We start from the raw sequence: 18,453 nt of genomic DNA, 5'->3' as shown, positions 1-18,453 counted from the left end.
AAGCCTTAATTGTTGTAGTTAACACTAGAGGGATTTGACCACCAGGCCGACTGGCTGTTGGAATCAGCTGTGCGGAAAACGTCTGTCTTCTGGGGAGGCGCTAATCCAGCCTTTGCCTGAGGCGATCGGCAAATGGCTATGCGCAGAGCTTGGGCGGGCGGGATCAACAGGGCGGGGGGAGGGAGCCGCTATGGCTGCTCTCAGTCCGTCCCCAGGGGTTCTGCCTCTCTGTCCCAGCAACCGCTGCAAACCTCGGAGGGGCCGTAGCCAGACAGTCCCGCTTCTCCCGTATGAGTCTGGGTCCCTAGAGACTCGCCCGGATCTGTAGCCCAGAGTCTGAGACTCACTCCTGATTGAAAACGACAACCGCGCCCTCAGCCGCCAGCCCGCTTTGTGCGCGCGCACCACCTCACCACCGCACCACCGTACCTTTAAATTTTCCACACTACGCCTCCTCTGAGCGTCGGAATGCTGTTGTTTTTGCTTCTAGTTGAAGAGTCTCTCCTCAGCCAGCCTTCCTGTGGTTCTGGTTGATGTCCGTTCCGTCTTTTAGTTGTATTTTTGAAGTGGTTGTTTACGGCGGCAATCTCCGGTGTTTACCTATGCCGCCATCTTCGATCTCCCGCTGCTAGTTCAGAGTGATTAATTTGTAAGTTCTATAAATGTCTAATCACTATATTGTACACCTGAAACTAATATAATATTGTACATCAACTGTGATTTAAAACTTTTTTAGCCAAAACCGGTTTGGCTCAGTGGATAGAGCGTCAGCCTGCGGACTGAAAGGTCCCAGGTTTGATTCCGGTCAAGGGCATGTACCTTGGTTGTGGGCACATTCCCAGTAGGAGATGTGCAGGAGGCAGCTGATTGATGTTTCTCTCTCATCGATGTTTCTAACTCTCTATCTCTCTCCCTTCCTCTCTGTAAAAAATCAATAAAATATATTTAAAAAAAAACTTTTTTAAAAGAGTGAGTTAGTTGTCCCCCCAAAAAGGAGGGCTTCTCTGAGTAAAGTCATTAAGAGTTGAATTTTTGGTCTCCTGTTTGCTTTTGCATTTGAAGGTTGGTTAATATCGAGCCTTATGTCCCTTTTCTTTACAAAATCTGTAATTATCTCTATCTATGGAAGTTTTAGAGGGAGCAGATTGTCTTGGCTTGTTTCCTTCAAATTAAGTTGTAAAATCTTGAATTTGCATTGTTTTGATTTGACCAAAATGCAACAGAGTCCTTGTGATGTTGAACTAGTGTATGTATTTCAGAGAGAAATCACCTCACTAATTTATATTATGTTTTTGTAAATCCTCACTTGAGGATATTTTTCCATTGATTTTTAGACAGAGTGGAAAAGAGAGAGAAAGACAGAGAGAAATATGATGTGAGAGAAACAGATCCATTGGTTGCCTCCTTCATAGTTTCTTCCTGCCCCCGACCAGAGCCTGGGTGGGGGAGGAGCCTGCAACCGAGGTACGTGCCCTTGACCAGAATCAAACCAGGACCCTTTGGTCCACAGGCTGATGCTTATCCACTATGCCAAACCAGATAGGGCTGTAAAGTGTTTTGAATACTCTCTCTAATTTCTGGTCATATCCTTTTTTTTTTTTTTTAATATATTTTATTGATTTTTTACAGAGAGGAAGGGAGAGGGATAGAGAGTTAGAAACATCAACCAGCTGCCTCCTGCACATCTCCCACCGGGGATGTGCCCACAACCAAGGTACATGCCCTTGACTGGAATCGAACCCGGGACCCTTCAGTCCGCAGGCCGACGCTTTATCCGCTGAGCCAAACCGGTTTGGCGTGGTCATATCCTTAATGAAGCTAGTGACTAAGGCGGAAAGTGTTCAGTCATTTAGAGTCAGACCAGAATAGTCCTTCCAAACATTTTCTAAACTATTTCTAAAGTTAGAGACAGATTAATCTCTTTGTATTCTGCAATCTTTTATTTTTGACCAATCAATTTTTAAAAAAATATATTTTTATTGATTTCAGAGAGGAAGGAAGAGGGAGAGAGATAGAAACTGACGAGAGAGAATCACTGATTGGCTGCCTCCTGCACACCCCACACTGGGGATTGAGCCCACAACCTGGGCATGTGCCCTTGACTGGAATCGAACCTGGGACCCTTCAGTCCGAAGGCCAACACTCTCTCCACTGAGCCAAACCGGCCAGGGATGACCAATCAATTTTTGAAGGAAGACAGTGGGAATGGATTCTAAAAGTCCTTTCCCCTAAGGCAGCGGTTCTCAACCTGTGGGTCGCGACCCCTTTGGGGGTCGAACAACCCTTTCACAGGGGTCACCTAAGACCATTGGAAAACACATATATAATTACATATTGTTTTTGTGATTAATCACTCTGCTTTAATTATGTTCAATTTGTAACAATGAAAATACATCCTGCATATCAGATATTTACATTACGATTCATTACAGTAGCAACATTACAGTTATGAAGTAGCAACGAAAATAATTTTATGGTTGGGGGTCACCACAACATGAGGAACTCTATTAAAGGGTCACGGCATTAGGAAGGTTGAGAACCACTGCCCTAAGGTGTTAGCCTGTATGTAAGCCTCAAGGTCCTCTAACTTCTTAGAAGTTCCTCTTGAAGAGTGGCCCATTTGGCTTTTCAAACAATAAAGTGGGATCTCTGGGACCCATTAGGAGTGGCACAAATTGTTATAAATCATGGGTCCCAAGAGAATATATCCTGAAGATCAGTCTGAATTGATTACTAGATTCTTTCCTATTTTTATGGAGGTCCAGAAAGACTTTAACAATAAAATGTAGATATGAGTGAGATCAAGGTGTTACCACACAGAGACTGGCCTGTAGTGTGTGGGCTCTTAACTTGTATAGGAAAGATTTCAGATCATGAGTCTAGGTGATTTTGAGAGTATGTTTATTAAAGCTGGGGACAGTGAAACAAAGGAAGGATGTAGGACAGAAGAAACAACAGGAGAGAGCCAGGCGGTGCTCTGCTTTGGCTCTCTAGAATTGTTATAGGAAAGAAGTGAGCTTAGGTTGGGTTGCTTTGGCTCACTGGGAAGTCAGAGAAAAGAGGGCCTTGGCAATAGGATCAGGGGGTTAACCTGGGAAGAGTGGCCACTGCCCACTGCTCCCCTGCTTGCAGGTCTCCTGGGCCGTTAGAGTTTAGGAGGAAGTAAAAAGTTCATGCCCAGAAAGGGGCATGGGAGTGCTCTAGAGTGAGCCATACTGAATCTTTGTCCTGAGGAGTTTTATCTTGTTTTTTTCCCCTGCAAGTGAGAATCTTAGGGGAGGGTTTTAGCAGAATATTTATCAATTTTCCAGGTGCATTTTTAATATGCTGGTGCATCAAAATGAGTGTATAGGGGAGTGTTTGGATTATTCTTTGGTCTGTTTTACTGTTTTAGTTTTATCTTGGGCCTGTCTCGCTCTAATGGGGTTTTTGTTATCTGTTACTCCGACTTTATTTGTCCTTAGATTTAGCTGACACAAATGGCACTGATTGAGTCTTTGTTCTCTATTTCCAAGACAAGGATGATTTAAGCTATGTATTTTCTGGTTAGGGAGGGGAGGTATAAACCATTGGCTCTCAAGTGTCCTTGGTTAGGGGAGATAAGGTCTTGCTATTTACTAGCTGGCTGAAAGTTTTTAAAATTGGCTTGTTGAATTTTCTTGTCTCAGTTTCCCTATTCCACTTGCCCAGGGATTTTCCTTGCTTCTTACTATTTTTCCACAAAGGATTAAAGAATACCTGCTCAGGTGGGTGCTCAGGTTATTGACCTTCCCTCACAGGTTGGGAAGGACCAATAATAAGGGTTCTTATTATTGGAAGTTGGGGGCAAAGTACTTTCATGGAGGCAGGGAGGGGTAAAAAGAAGAATAGAGACCAAAGGAAGAAAAAGAGAATCCACAGAAAAGTAGGTAGGAGAAATGGCTTGATCACATGGTGCATTCAGGTGAGGATAGAGTCCTGAGATTAGAGGGTAAAAGAGACAGTCTTTAAGAGACTGTACAGTTTGAAGTAGACCGATGATATTTTATTTTCAGCCTCCTCATACCAGCAAAATAAACTGACCGTTGATGAGAACAGGTCTTAGAGCACTGAGATTTGAGGGCACCTTGTAAATAGACAGGCTTAGGGAAATTCCAACCGTCCCAAATGGACCATTAGAGTTGTAAGTTGTCCTCAGTAAAATCCTGACATTTTTTGGAGATAATAATATGAATTTTCACCTTAACGGTGAAGCATATATTGGTGAGAATTCTGGACACCCTTGAAAAGTGGTTTGAAAGTTTCCCATAATACTAAGGTTAAAAAATAGGTTGCAACAAAACCGAACCAAGAGATGGCTCTAGGGCAGTGGTTCTCAACCTTTCTAATGCCGCGACCCTTTAATACAGTTCCTCATGTTGTGGTGACCCCCAATTTCATTGTTACAAATTGAACATAATTAAAGCATAGTGATCAATCACAAAAACAATATGTAATTATATATGTGTTTTCCAATGGTCTTAGGCGACCCCTGTGAAAGGGTCGTTCGATCCCCAAAGGGGTCGAGACACACAGGTTGAGAACCGCTGCTCTAGGCAGTTCCTTACAAAGCTAAACATAGTCTTCCCATAGGATCCTTCAGTCACATTCCTTAGTATTTACCAAATGAGCTGAAAATTTATGTCCCGAAATAAAAGAGTGCATGAGTGTCTAGAGCAGGTTTATTCACAATTGCAAAATTCAAAGCAAACAAAATGCCATTTAGTAGGTGAGTGGATAAGTAAATTGTGGTATATCCATACAATGGAGTATTACTCACTAACAAAAAAGAAATAAGCTATCAAGCCATGAAAAGACAAGAGGAACCTGAAATGAGTATTGCTAAGGGAACGAAGATATCTTAAAAGACTACACACCAGTCCTAGCTGGTTTGGCTTAGTGCATAGAGCAGTGGCTGTGGACTGAAGGGTCTCAGATTCAATTCCAGTAAAGAGCTTGCTTGCAAGCTTGATCTCCTGCCACCATCCGAGGCAACCAGTCGATGTGTTTCTTTCACATCAATGTGTTTTTTTTTTTTTCCCCCTCTCTCTCCCCTTCCCTTCCACACTTTCTAAAAAATCAATGAAAAAATATCCTTGGGTGAGGATTAATTTTTAAAAAAATTTTTTTTTCCTTATAGACCAATGATTTCAAATGAGTGGGTAATTCATTTTTCATAGATGCTATAAGAAAAGCTAAAACACGGAAACTTTAGGAAATGTGCAAGCACTTATTAATTATTCTATTAATATATAAGAACAAATATGTACTCAGAGAATCCTATGTATCCTATGCAATTTGTCTCATTTTTAAAAATACGTTTTTAGCCCTGGCTGGTTTGGCTCAGTGGATAGAGAGTCAGCCTGAGGACTGAAGGGTCCCGGGTTAGATTCCGGTCAAGGGCACATGTCCGGGTTTCGGGCTCGATCCCCAGTCAGGGGCATGGGGGAGGCAGCCGATCAATGATTTTATCTCATCATTGTTGTTTCTATCTCTCTCTTCCTCTCTGAAATCAAGAAAAATGTATATTAAAAATATGTTTTTGTTTATATTAGAGAGAGGAAGGGAGAGGGAGAGAAAGATAGAAACATCCTGATCGGTTGCCACCTGCATGCCCGTGACCGGGGATCGAGCCCACAACCCGGGTATGTGACCTTGATTGGAATCCAACCCCCGACCCTTCAGTCCTCAGGCCGACCCTCTAGCCACTGAGTCACCCCGCTACTAGGGACCAAACCCGCAACCCGGGCTTGTGCCCTGACCGGGAATCGCACTGGTGACCTCTCGGTTCCCGGGTCTACGATCAACCACTGAACACCGCGGCCGGGCTCATTTAATCTTAGAAGAACACTATGAGAGAGAAGGCAAACAATTAATAAATACTAGAACGGGAGCCAAATTTGCATTCCAAACTCAAAGTTCTACCATAACATGAAATCGGAATCGGGAAGAATCAGTTATTTTTAATTTCGTCAGCTGAAACAATGAACGGCAGATAAATCTCGCGATACTATGGAAACTACTACTCCCGGCATGCCACGCCGCTTCTGTACATGAGCCTATGCCCGTAGGTCTGGAGGACCCGGCATGCCTCGAGGCGCGAAAGGCCACCTGGGCATCGTAGTTCTCCTGGACGCCTAGCGGTACTGCCGTGCCAGCGCGGCGGCGGCGGCGGCTTTCCGTGTCAGCCTGCGGTTCTGTGGGCGAGCTGAGGCGGAGGAAGGGCGTGGAACTGGAAGCGGGTGAGTTGGCGCGGTCTACGCGGTAAAGGCAGGTGGCACCTCGGCACAGGGCTGAGTCAAGTAAATGGACTCGTGTGGTTGTCTCTCGGGAGACACCGTTATCGTTGCGCCCGCAACAGCAGGGTGAAGAGAAGCCGGAGCCCGGCCCTAGCCTAGCGCCCGCTCTCGCCCTCAGCGTCCGCCGCCATCTCCACCATGCAGTCCGGGGAAGACGCCCCACGCTCCCGCCGCCTCGCCAGTCCCCGTGGTGGCAAGCGGCCCAAGAGGATTCACAAGCCGACGGTTTCGGCCTTCTTCACGGGCCCGGAGGAGCTGAAGGACGCGGCCCACTCTGCAGCCCTGCTGGCTCAGCTCAAGTCCTTCTATGACTCTCGGCTGCTGTGTGATGTGACCATCGAGGTGGTGACGCCTGGCAGTGGGCCTGGCACGGGCCGCCTTTTCTCCTGCAACCGGAACGTGCTGGCTGCCGCCTGCCCCTACTTCAAGAGCATGTTCACCGGCGGCATGTACGAGAGCCAGCAGGCGAACGTGACCATGCATGACGTGGATGCCGAGTCCTTTGAGGTGCTGGTCGAATACTGCTACACCGGTCGCGTGTCCCTGAGTGAGGCCAACGTGGAACGCCTTTACGCGGCCTCCGACATGTTGCAGCTCGAGTACGTGCGGGAAGCCTGTGCTTCCTTCCTAGCCCGCCGCCTGGACCTGGCTAACTGCGCCGCCATCCTCAAGTTCGCTGATGCCTTTGGCCATCGCAAGCTGCGCTCACAGGCCCAGTCCTTCATAGCCCACAACTTCAAGCAGCTCAGTCGCATGGGCTCAGTTCAGGAGGAGACTCTGGCAGATCTGACCCTGGCCCAGCTGCTGGCTGTCCTGCGCCTGGATTGTCTAAACATAGAGCATGAGCAGACCGTGTGTCACGTTGCCATGCAGTGGTTGGAGGCGGCTCCCAAGGAGCGGGGTCCCAGCGCTGCGGAAGTCTTCAAGTGTGTCCGCTGGACACATTTCGCTGATGAAGATCAGGATTACCTGAAAGGGCTGCTAACCAACACCACTGTGAAGAAGTACTGTCTGGACCTTATTGAAGGGGCTCTGCAGATGCGATATGGTGACATGATGTACAAGTCTGTGGTGGCAAAGCCAGACGGCAGCAGCAGCAGCAGCTCTGCTGTATACGCAGCAGAAAATCCACCCCAGAGGTTGGGTGTGTGTGCCAAGAAGATGGTGATTTTCTTTGGTCACCCTAGAGATCCCTTTCTGTGCTGTGACCCCTATTCCGGGGATATTTACAAAGTGCCCTCACCTTTGACCTGCCTTGCTCACACTAGAACTGTAACCACCTTAGCCGTCTGTATCTCTCCGGACCATGACATCTATCTAGCTGCCCAGCCCAGGAAAGACCTCTGGGTGTATAAACCAGCCCAGAATAGTTGGCAGCAACTTGCAGATCGCTTGCTGTGTCGTGAGGGCATGGATGTGGCCTACCTCAATGGCTACATTTACATCTTGGGTGGGCGAGACCCTATTACTGGACTTAAATTGAAGGAAGTGGAATGCTACAGTGTTCAGAGGAACCAGTGGGCACTGGTGGCTCCACTACCCCATTCTTTTATCTCCTTTGACCTAATGGTAATTCAGAACTACCTTTATGCTCTCAACAGTAAGCGCATGTTCTGCTATGATCCTAACCACAATATGTGGCTGAAGTGTGTTTCTCTTAAGCGCCATGACTTTCAGGAAGCCTGTGTCTTCAATGATGAGATCTATTGTATCTGTGACATCCCAGTCATGAAGGTCTACAATCCAGTCAGAGGAGAATGGAGGCAGATTAATAATATTCCTTTGGTGTCAGAGACCAGCAACTACCGGATCATCAATCATGACCAAAAACTGTTGCTGATTACCTCACGCACCCCACAATGGAAGAAGAACCGAGTGACTGTGTATGAATATGACATTAGTGGAGACCAGTGGATTAATATTGGTACCACATTAGGCCTCTTCCAATTTGATTCCAACTTTTTCTGCCTCTCAGCTCGTGTTTACCCTTCCTGCCTTGAGCCTGGTCAGAGTTTCCTCACTGAGGAAGAGGAAATACCAAGTGAATCTAGTACTGAATGGGATTTAGGTGGATTCAGTGAGCTAGATTCTGAGTCAGGAAGTTCAAGTTCTTTATCTGATGATGATTTGTGGGTACAGGTAGCACCTCAGTGAAATGCATAGGATCAGCAGGGTTTGTTATAGATAGGTTGAAACACTAAGGTATTTTTATTGCTTTGGAAAGTATCTAAAAGATAGACCCTTTCCCTTTACTGGAAAAAAAGTTGATTAATTTCAGGTTTTCTTTAGAAAGGGTATTATTTGAAATACTGATGTAATTTAAGGTTAGAGAATTTAAGCACTCCAAAAATAAACCTATTTAATAATTTACTGTTCTAAAAATCCAATATTGTTTGGTTATTTAATATGTCTATATTTGAATATGATAATTTTGCCTTCCACTCTGTTTAGTGCCACAAGTACAGTAACTGGAATTTTAATTTTTAAAATAGCTGGATAGGGATTACTAGATAGGGTTTTGAAAGCATATATTTTTCTTCAGAACAGTGTAGTAGAATTCCAAAACTTTAAACTAGTATGTTTATACAACATGTGTTCTAACTTAAATATAACCTGCTAAATTTTAGTTATTTCCTCCCCTTTCATGAAGGAAAAAGATGCATATATGTTTAATGTGACTGAATGATTATTTATAAGGTGAAGGAATGTAATACTTTACAGAATGGCCATAAGCTCACTGGTATAAAAACAACAAAAAACCCCCACAGGATTCTACTGTTGGAAAAGAAATTTCAGTTTTAAATTTGTAATATAAAATGTGTATTTGCAAATAGTGACCAAGTTTCCATCTAAAAAGAATTCCATTCTAGCAGTGTCACTAATCATCTACAAAACTTAAAAAACAAACAAAAACAAAAACCCAGTGACTTGCTTTGTAGGTTCATGTGTTTTATCTATACTTGGTACATGCTTCATTGATTCAGAGGAACAATCCTTTTGTCCATTGGATATGATTGTGTAAACTTTTATTCATTGTCTTAAAAAGTTATTGTGATTCTTAAAATATTTTGACTGTATAGTTTTGGTGTTCAGCTTACAAGATTTGTCAGCAAGATTTGATTATTCTTTACTGTTTTGTGAGGTAATATTGGTTTTGAAAATATGTATAAGCTAAGGACAGTATTTTATTAATTAGTAGTTATTGTATCTATCAACTATAAAATCAAGTGCCGGCAAAGAACTTTAAAACTTTAAGTTTTAAGTATAGAATTGTTTTGTGTAGCACTGAAATATTGTCAGTTTTGTAAGTCACTAAATGTTATTAGTAGCTTAAAGGTATTTTTGTATTAAAAGTTTACAGTTAAATAACATACGTGGATGATGGCTTTTGGGGCCAGTAGTGAAAGTATATTCATCTAAAATATTTCCCTAAGCAGTGGAATATATGGTTCTTTTATTAGGGTATTTGTATCTGTTCTGAGTTTCTCTGTGAATTAATGCTTTAGTCTTTGTTTCTGTCACTATGTAAGGAAAAGTCCAGAAGTAGACTAAATCACATAAAACTGACATTGTTAAATACCAGAAAATATAAATGCTTACCTCTTAAGATTTACTAGATATTGTTGTCATTATTCATAATAAATGACCAAATGCTTATAGTGTATAAAATTACCTATACCCAATTAGCATTAGCTTCCTAAATCTTTATTTAATAACATGCTAATTCCTATTTGCTAGTGACAGAATGCTAACATTTCATACACCGTGGCAGAATACTAAGGCATGTGCTCTCTCAGGTGGGAAACAGAATTTTTGAATGATACACTATCATATGAAAATAAAGAGAGGGAGACAGGCAAGTTTTAAAAAAAAAGTATTCGGAGGCATTTTTATGGGCCATTTGAAGATTTTGCAGAACATTCCTGTTTATTTTTGATGAAATAAGATGCTTGTCTTAGCACTATGTGTTCCTTCAAAAGGTCAGTTATGCTTTCAGTTGCCTAAGGCTAAATTTTGTTCCATTTGATATCAGGGTTGTTCTAAGCACTGTACTTAACACAAAGCCCTTTCTCAGTAGTTTTTTTTTTCCAACTTTTTCTTCACCAGTGACTTCTTTTGATAGCTTTCTGTTTTTTTATGTTGAAAAAGGACAATGGATAATTCATCCAAATTATTCATCTATAGTTTATATGAGACAAATTCTCCAGGTTGCCATTTTCAACCTTTCAGTTAAAGCCTAAGCTAAATGGTAGTAATATCTTTGTTTACAAAGAGGTTTTCTTAGGAAGAATTTTGGTTTCGTGATATATTTGTGAATTAGGGAATAGATGTTAATCATTATTTTATAGATAAGTGATTTGTATGTGATTAGTAACAAATAAAACTGGTATTAAATCCCAGACTTTCTGACTTTTTAATTCGGTGTTTCTGCTGAATGTATGCAACACTTGCTTGTGCAGTGAATGACATAACTAGCAGTGTTGAAATCCCTTTTTGATAGAAAAGCATCCTTGCCTCAGTTTTTCAATTAATCATCAGAACTTTTAGCAAATTCTCGATATAATGTTGTTTGCAGGACTACTATTTATAAGATTTAGAGTAACTGTAATTATTTTTTTATCTGTTCCCATAATCTGAAAAGCTCAAAGAGTCCAAATTTTTGCAAGTTCTTTTTAGTTAAAATAATAAATGGCATTATGGTTCCAAAAGGATGAAGTAGAAATTAATTTAGCAATAAGCTTGTCTATATATGGATTAGAGATTGAAATTAAATAGCTCTTTTTATCATTTTTAATTGAGCTGGAATTAAAAAATATTTGTACCTGATCTTGTTGAGAATATGGGGATAGCTTTTTTTTTTTAATCACTTGGGGATATACATTTATCTTTAGATAAAGGGTGGAAGGGAGGGAGGGAGGGAGGGAGGGAGGGAGAGAGAGAGAGAGGAATACATTGACTGGTTACCTCCTGCCCATGCCCTGTCCGGGGCCGGGGATAGGACCTGCAACTGAGGTACATGTTCTTGACTGGGAATAGAACCCACTACCCTTGGGTCCACAGGCTGACACTCTAACCATTGAGCTAAACCAGCCAGGGCTCTGGGGAAAGCTTTTGATCCATTCCCCCCAAAGGCATATATTCATAATTTTATATTTTCAATTATTTATGACACTTTTGAAGCTCATCAGACTCAAGGTAAGAGCACTTGTGACAGTCTCTTTTTCCCATACCTGTTTAAAAACTCCTATACACTTTTCATTATTCTAATTAACTTTAAAGGAACATTTATTTAGTAAATTTGATAAAGCAGGATAGTATTAAGAGGCAGAATTTATAGAAAATGTGACTACCACTAGAATCCCAAGAGAATTAATGTTATTTCTTGAACCTAGAGGGTTTAATAATCAATTTAATAATAATATAAAAATCAATTTAGCCCTGACCGGTTTGGCTCAGTGGATAGAACATTGGCCTGCGGACTGAAGGGTCCCAGGTTCGATTCCGGTCAAGGGCATGTACTTGGTTGTGGGTATATCCCTGGTGGGGAGTGTGCAGGAGGCTGCTGATCGATGTTTCTCTCTCATCGATGTTTCTAACTCTCTATCCCTCTCCCTTCCTCTCTGTAAAAAAATCAATAAATATATATATATTTTAAATCAGTTTAATAAAATATAAAAAATTTAATAATAACAAAATAAAAGATCCTGTTCACAAAAGCTGCCAAACCTCAATACCATGGAGGCAATAGGTTTCATGCAGGATAGGGAGAAGGACCACCTCCTTGACTCTGAACCAGTTGTCGCCTGGGTCTGTTTCATCAAACTTCCATTCCTCACATCTTTAACTTTGGAGACTCAGTGTGGTCCTAGGCACAGGAAGAGTGGGGAACAGATGTTTTGTATAACATTTCATCTATATCTGAAATATATTTTCTCCTAAAACAACCTACCCTGTGGGGTGTCACCTATCTCTAATGGAGTCAAACTTTTACATTCTTCCCTCCAAAGCTAAAATTGCTGCTTACAGCCACCATATCTCAATTAAGAATATTATTTTTGGATACACTTTGTTAATTCTGGGAACAGTTAAAAAGGACTTACTGTAAATTTCAGGCAAAGTATTTCTTCCAAAACATGTGTTTTTGCCTTAAAGAAAGAGTACAGCCAGGACTCTCAGTTGTAAGCAATATTACCTTAATTTAGATTTTAAGAAAGTAAAATAGAATTTTTTGCCCATTGTAACTGAACAAATCCAGCAATGGCACTCATTCCAGGCACAGCCTGAACTAGAATCTCAGTGACTTCAGGGATTTCTTTGTACAGAGAAGATACCACAGATGCTTTCTCTCACCTTATACATTAGTTAGGATTCAGGTGTGGTTATATATACAGAGGCCCTATAGTTGTTTTAATAAGACAGACTTTCCTGATATAAAAATTCAATCCATTATGTTGACTCTGATCTAGAAAGTCATCTGAGACCAGGCTTTTCCTGTTTTCCTGTTCTGCTATCCTCAGAGTGTTGTCCTGGTCTACATGGTACAAGCTGGTTCACCATCATGTTCATATTCCAGTCATCAGGAAGAAGAGGAGAGGGCATGACACTTCCCTATAAGGGAAGTTGTACACATCACTTCCAGTCACGTGACATTGGTTAAAGCTTAACTACAATGGCCACACCTTGTTGCAAAAGTGCACGGGAGGCCCCGGTTTATTTTGAGTCAACATGTATATAGTTAAAATTCAGGGATTTCTTCTTATAGAATGGGGGAGAAAGACTATTAGGTTAAATAGCAATCTGACATTGCTATTTAACCATGTGTCAGGCCAGATTTTATCACATGGCAGCCAAAATGATAACACCATCTCAGGGGTTATTGCAGTTGACACAACATACACCAGGCTTCCCACCCTGGAAAGATTTCTGGAGCTCCCTGGGCTCCTGCTGTTGCTCTGTACAGAAAAGGCAAGGGCAGTTGATCTTGTTTTGATTAAATAAAAAAACTAATTGCATACTGGTACCTTAGATCGTGAGCCAAAGTCTAGTCTTGTCATTATATCATGCAATGTTCCAAGATTTTTAAAAAATTGACTTCAGAGAGGAAGGGAGAGGGAGAGAGAGGTAGAAACATCAATGATGAGAGAATCATTGAGCAGCTACCTCCTGCATGCCCCCCAGTGGGGGTTGAGCCCACAACCCCGGGCATAGACCCTGACCTGGAATCAAACCGTGATTTCCTGGTTCATAGGTTGACGCTCAACCACTGAGCCATGCCAGCTGGGCGACAAGATTTTTAATATATACTATGACTGGGTTCTTCTCCATAGTGTATATATATATATATATATATATATACTGCTTATTTAGTGTCATAGTCCCATTACTTTCTTTTCTGTATGGCCTTCTAACATGCTGGAATTACTCAGTTTATCGGTTTGTTTGCTCTTTATTATTTGTCTCCTGCACTAACTCCATCATGGAGGGATGTACCACATCTGTCTTTTCCACAGGTTCTAACATAGTGCCAGGCACAGCAGAGGCGTTTGATGAATATTTGTTGAACAAAGAAATAAATGTATTTGGTGCTTGCTTGCACTTATATGAGAAGCCACTGCATTTAGAGCTCTCATCATCCTGTCAATTTTCCAGCTTTGAAATAGAGCTATTATTAAACTCTTTGCTTGGTTGTCATAGCAACCCTGTGGTCTCCTGAGCTACAGGTTATTTCTAATGGGCACATTCTGCCAGACTACCAAACACTCAGTGTTTTCAATTATGGGATAATGATGCTATTATAAATCACATTTCTCAAAGTATACCTTTCTCTGTCTTTTATAAAGATGTAAAATTAGAAAGTAAATATATTCAAATCAATGCAAGCTAAGGGAAATAAAGAGGTCTGACACACATCTCTGTTCTCAACCCTTATATATTCTTTCAAGTTCCAACCTTCTCATAAGCACCTGTGAATTCAGTTGGGTTTTTGGCCATGTTTTAAAGGAAGTTTTGAAAGCTAATTGCTACAATACAACCTCTAAAGAGCTCCGTTACAGCTGAAATATTTTGTCTTTTTCTCCTCCTTGCTCATTTATTAAATTTGATGTTAAACCAGCAAATAATAGCAGTGTTACAAAAATTTAGATTTGCTCTGAAAAGATCCAAAATCAGGTACATCCCTCCCCCATTCCTTCCACTCACATTTTAGTGGCAGGAAGTGAGAAAGGTTTTGTTAAACTGGATTAGTCATCATAGAAAACTCATTATTATCAGTTCAATAAAACAGGGTGTATCTGGGCCATTCAATCAGCCATGAATGTAGTTTTTAAAAGGAAGAGTCTATAAGTGATTTTACATGTATATTATGCTGTATTTTCTCTTCTGTAGGTTTTGGTCACATGTACTGGGGAGAGTCAGGCACCACTCAGGTCCAAGGTAGATCCCATAACAAATACTTCATTATATCTTTCCTCTGTGCAGTTCTAATGCTTTTCTCGTATAATTGTAATACCCACAATTGCATACTTTATCTAAAATAAATTATATTGCAATTAACTTACCTGGGCTTTGACATTATAAAAACAGTAACTACATCAATACATTCAACCAACTTCAATAAATAATATATAACTGAATGGAATATAAATCATTCAGAGAAAGACAAATACTATATGACTTCACTTGTATGTGAAATCTAAAGAACAATATAAACAAATAAATAGAACAGAAATAAACAAAATAGATATAGAGAACAGACCAATGGTTGCCAGAGGGAAGGGATATTGGGGTACTGGGTGAAAAAGGTGAAGAGATTGAGAAGTGCAGGTAGGTACTGGCAATATCAGGGGTACACTTTGTAAAGTATATGATTGTCTAACCACTATGTTGTACTAATACAAAATAATATTGAATGTAAAAAAGTTTAAAAACAAATAATATATAATGGGGACATTATCAGAGGACAAAGAAAAAGATAAAAAGGGATGGTATAGTGTGTAGTGTGTCAAGATTGAAGATTTTGGTACCTGAACCTTTGGGATATTTTTATTTATATATTTGTAAGAACTTAATTTTAGTCTTCTAGAAATCTCCATGCATTTTTATTCTTTTAAATAAGCAATGAAAAAAATAATAATAATAAGCACTGAATATTATGTAACATTAGGTCATATGTGAAACCTGTGAGATAGCCAAACCTAGATATATGACTATTATTAAAACTTGAAAATAGCATAACAGAAGATAAGGTTTTGCCAGGGCAAGGATCAGATGTTCAGCCATACAGGTTTTGCAACAATTGATTGACAAAGTCACCACATTACTAAGATGTCTACTATAGATGAAAAAGGAAATATAAACCATGAACCAGAACCAGGCAAAAGTGAAGAATGACATATCTGAAATCAAGAACACAATAGAAGGAATTAAAAGTAGATTGGATGAAGCAGAGGATTAAATCAGTAATTTGGAAGACAACTTAGAAATAAATACCAAATTAGAGCAGCAAATAGAAAAAAGAACTAAAAAGCAGGAAGATGGTTTAAGGGAGTTCTGGGACAACATGAGCCATAACAACATCCACATTATAGGAATACCAGAAGGGGAAGAAGGTGAGCAAGGAACAAAAAACCCTGTCTAAAGAAATAATGACAGAAAATTTCACCAACCTGATGAAGGAAAGTATCACACAATTTCAGGAGGTACAGAGAGTCACAATGACAATGAACCCAAAGAGACCCACACCTAAACACATAATAATTAAACTGGCAAACAGAGAGACAGAAAATTACCTACAAAGGAGTTCCCATTAGAATGTCAGCTGACTTCTCAATAAAAACACTTCAGACCATAAGGGAGTGGCATGAAATAAGCAAAGTAATGAAAAGCAAGAGCCTAAATCCAAAACTACTGTATACAACAAAGCTATAATTTAAAATTGAAAGTGAAATAAAAAGCTTCCAGACCAAAAAAAAAAAAAAAAAAAGTTAAAGGAGTACATTACCACCAAACAGACAATGTAAGAAATGTTAAAGGGACTGCTTTAAGAAGGAGAAGAAGAAAAGGAGAGAGAGAGAGAGGATCATAGGCATAAAGAAAATAAAAATGGCAATAAATAAATACCTATCAATAATAACCTTAAATGTAAATGGATTAAATGGTCCAGTCAAAAGACGTGGGATGACTGAATGGATAAGAAAACATGACCCATGTTTTCTTAGTTAGTAGTTACAGAATAGTCATGGGGATGGATGTAAAATACAGCATAGGGAATATGATCAATAATATTGTAATTATGTATGGTGTCAGGTGTGTACTGGCAATATCAGAGGAACACTTTGTAAAGTATGATTGTCTACAAGAGACCCACCTCAGAACAAAAGATACAAACAGACTGAAAGCGAAGGGATGAAAATAATATTCCATCTAAATAAAAGAAAAAAAAAGCGGGGGGAACAATACTCATCTCAGACAAAATAGACTTCAAAACCAAGGCCATAACAAGAGACAAAGAAGGCCATTACATAATACTAAAGGGAATGATTCAACAAGAAAATATAATCCTTGTAAACATTTATGCACCGAATACAGAGCACCCAAATACATAAACAACAACAACAACAACTTTTGATGGATTTTAAAGGAGCGATCAACAGCAATATAGTCATAGTAGGGGACTTTAACACCCCACTGATTTCACTGAATAGATCTTACAGACAAAAAATCAACAAGGAAACAAAGTCCTTAAATGACACACTTGATCAGATGGATCTAACTGATATTTATAGAACATTTCACCCCAAAGCAACAATATACATATTTCTGAAGCACACATGTTAGGATACAACAAACCTATACAATTTCAAGAAGTTTGATATCATACCAAGCATCTTTTTGGATCACAAGGGCATGAAGTTAGAAATCAACTATAATAAAAAAAAACTAAAACATAGCCCCGCTGGCATAGCTCAGTGGTTGAGCATCAACCTATGAACCAGGGGGTCATGGTTTGATTCCCAGTCAGGGCACATGCCTGGGTTGCGGGCTCGATCCGGGAGGCAGAGGATCTATGATTCTTTCTCATCATTGATGTTTCTATTTCTCTCTCTTCCTCTTCCTTCCTCTCTGAAATCAATAAAAATATTAAAAACCACTCAAAAATACTCAAATACATTTTGGCTAAATAACATGTTATTAAACAATGAATGGGTTACCAATGAGATCAAGAAAGAAATTTAAAAACTTCCTGCAAACAAATGAAATGAAGACATAACCACCCCAAACCTATTGGACACAGCAAAAGCAGTCCTGAGAGGAAGATTCATAGCATTACAGACCTACCTCAAGAAACAAGAAAAAGCACTAATAAACTATCTAACCCTACAACTAAATGAATTAGAAAGAGGACAATAAGAAAAGTCCAGAGGAAGTAGAAGAAAGGTAATAATAAAGACCAGAGTGGGAATAAATGACATAGAAACTACAAAAATAGTACAAAAGGTCAATGAGTCCAAAAGCTGGTTCTTTGAAAAAATAAACAAAATTGATGATCCTTTAACCAAACACATTACAAAACAGAGAGAGGACCCAAATAAATAAAATCAGAAATGAAAGTTGAGAAGTAACCATTGACACTACAGAAATACAAAAGATTGTAAGCAAATACTTTGCACAACTATATGCCAACAAACTGGACAACCTGGGTGAAATGGACAAATTCCTAGAAAGATACTGGAAGAATTTTTCTAAAACCCATTCAGAAAGAATTAGAAACCTAAATAGGCCAATATCAATTGATGAAATTGAAGCAGTAATTTAAACACTCCTAGCAAACAAAAGTCCTGGACTGGATGGAGTCACAGGAAAATTTTATCAAACATTCAAAGAATTAACAACAATCCTCCTCAAACTAATTCAAAAAATTCAAGAGGAAGCAACATTTCCAAGCTCTTTTTATGAAGCCCACATTACCCTAATTCCAAAACCAGATAAAGACACTACAAAGAAAGAAAATTACAGGCCAATATCCCTGATGAACACAAATGCTAAAATCCTCAAAAAAATATTAGCAAATCGGATTCAGCAATATATTTAAAAAATCACACACCATGATAGAGTGGGATTTATTCAGGGGATGCAA

General features: G+C 39.9%; 1 protein-coding gene across 1 annotated transcript; it reads left to right on the top strand.

Annotated features, from left to right (window-relative positions):
* The first annotated feature begins 6,232 nt into the window (after positions 1-6,232).
* Positions 6,233-10,700, top strand: LOC139006598 (kelch repeat and BTB domain-containing protein 6). The gene has a single exon (XM_070408989.1). The coding sequence runs from the start codon at positions 6,456-6,458 to the stop codon at positions 8,469-8,471; it is 2,016 nt and encodes a 671-aa protein (XP_070265090.1). The 5' UTR covers positions 6,233-6,455; the 3' UTR covers positions 8,472-10,700.
* Positions 10,701-18,453: the final 7,753 nt, after the last annotated feature.

This window comes from Myotis yumanensis, unplaced genomic scaffold (genome assembly GCF_028538775.1).
Source record: "Myotis yumanensis isolate MYYU_CA2020_CCGP unplaced genomic scaffold, mMyoYum1.0.hap1 SCAF_3, whole genome shotgun sequence".
Lineage (NCBI taxonomy): Eukaryota > Metazoa > Chordata > Mammalia > Chiroptera > Vespertilionidae > Myotis > Myotis yumanensis.
The sequence above is the reverse complement of the archived record's forward strand: the minus strand, read 5'-3'. Positions and strand labels throughout refer to the sequence as shown.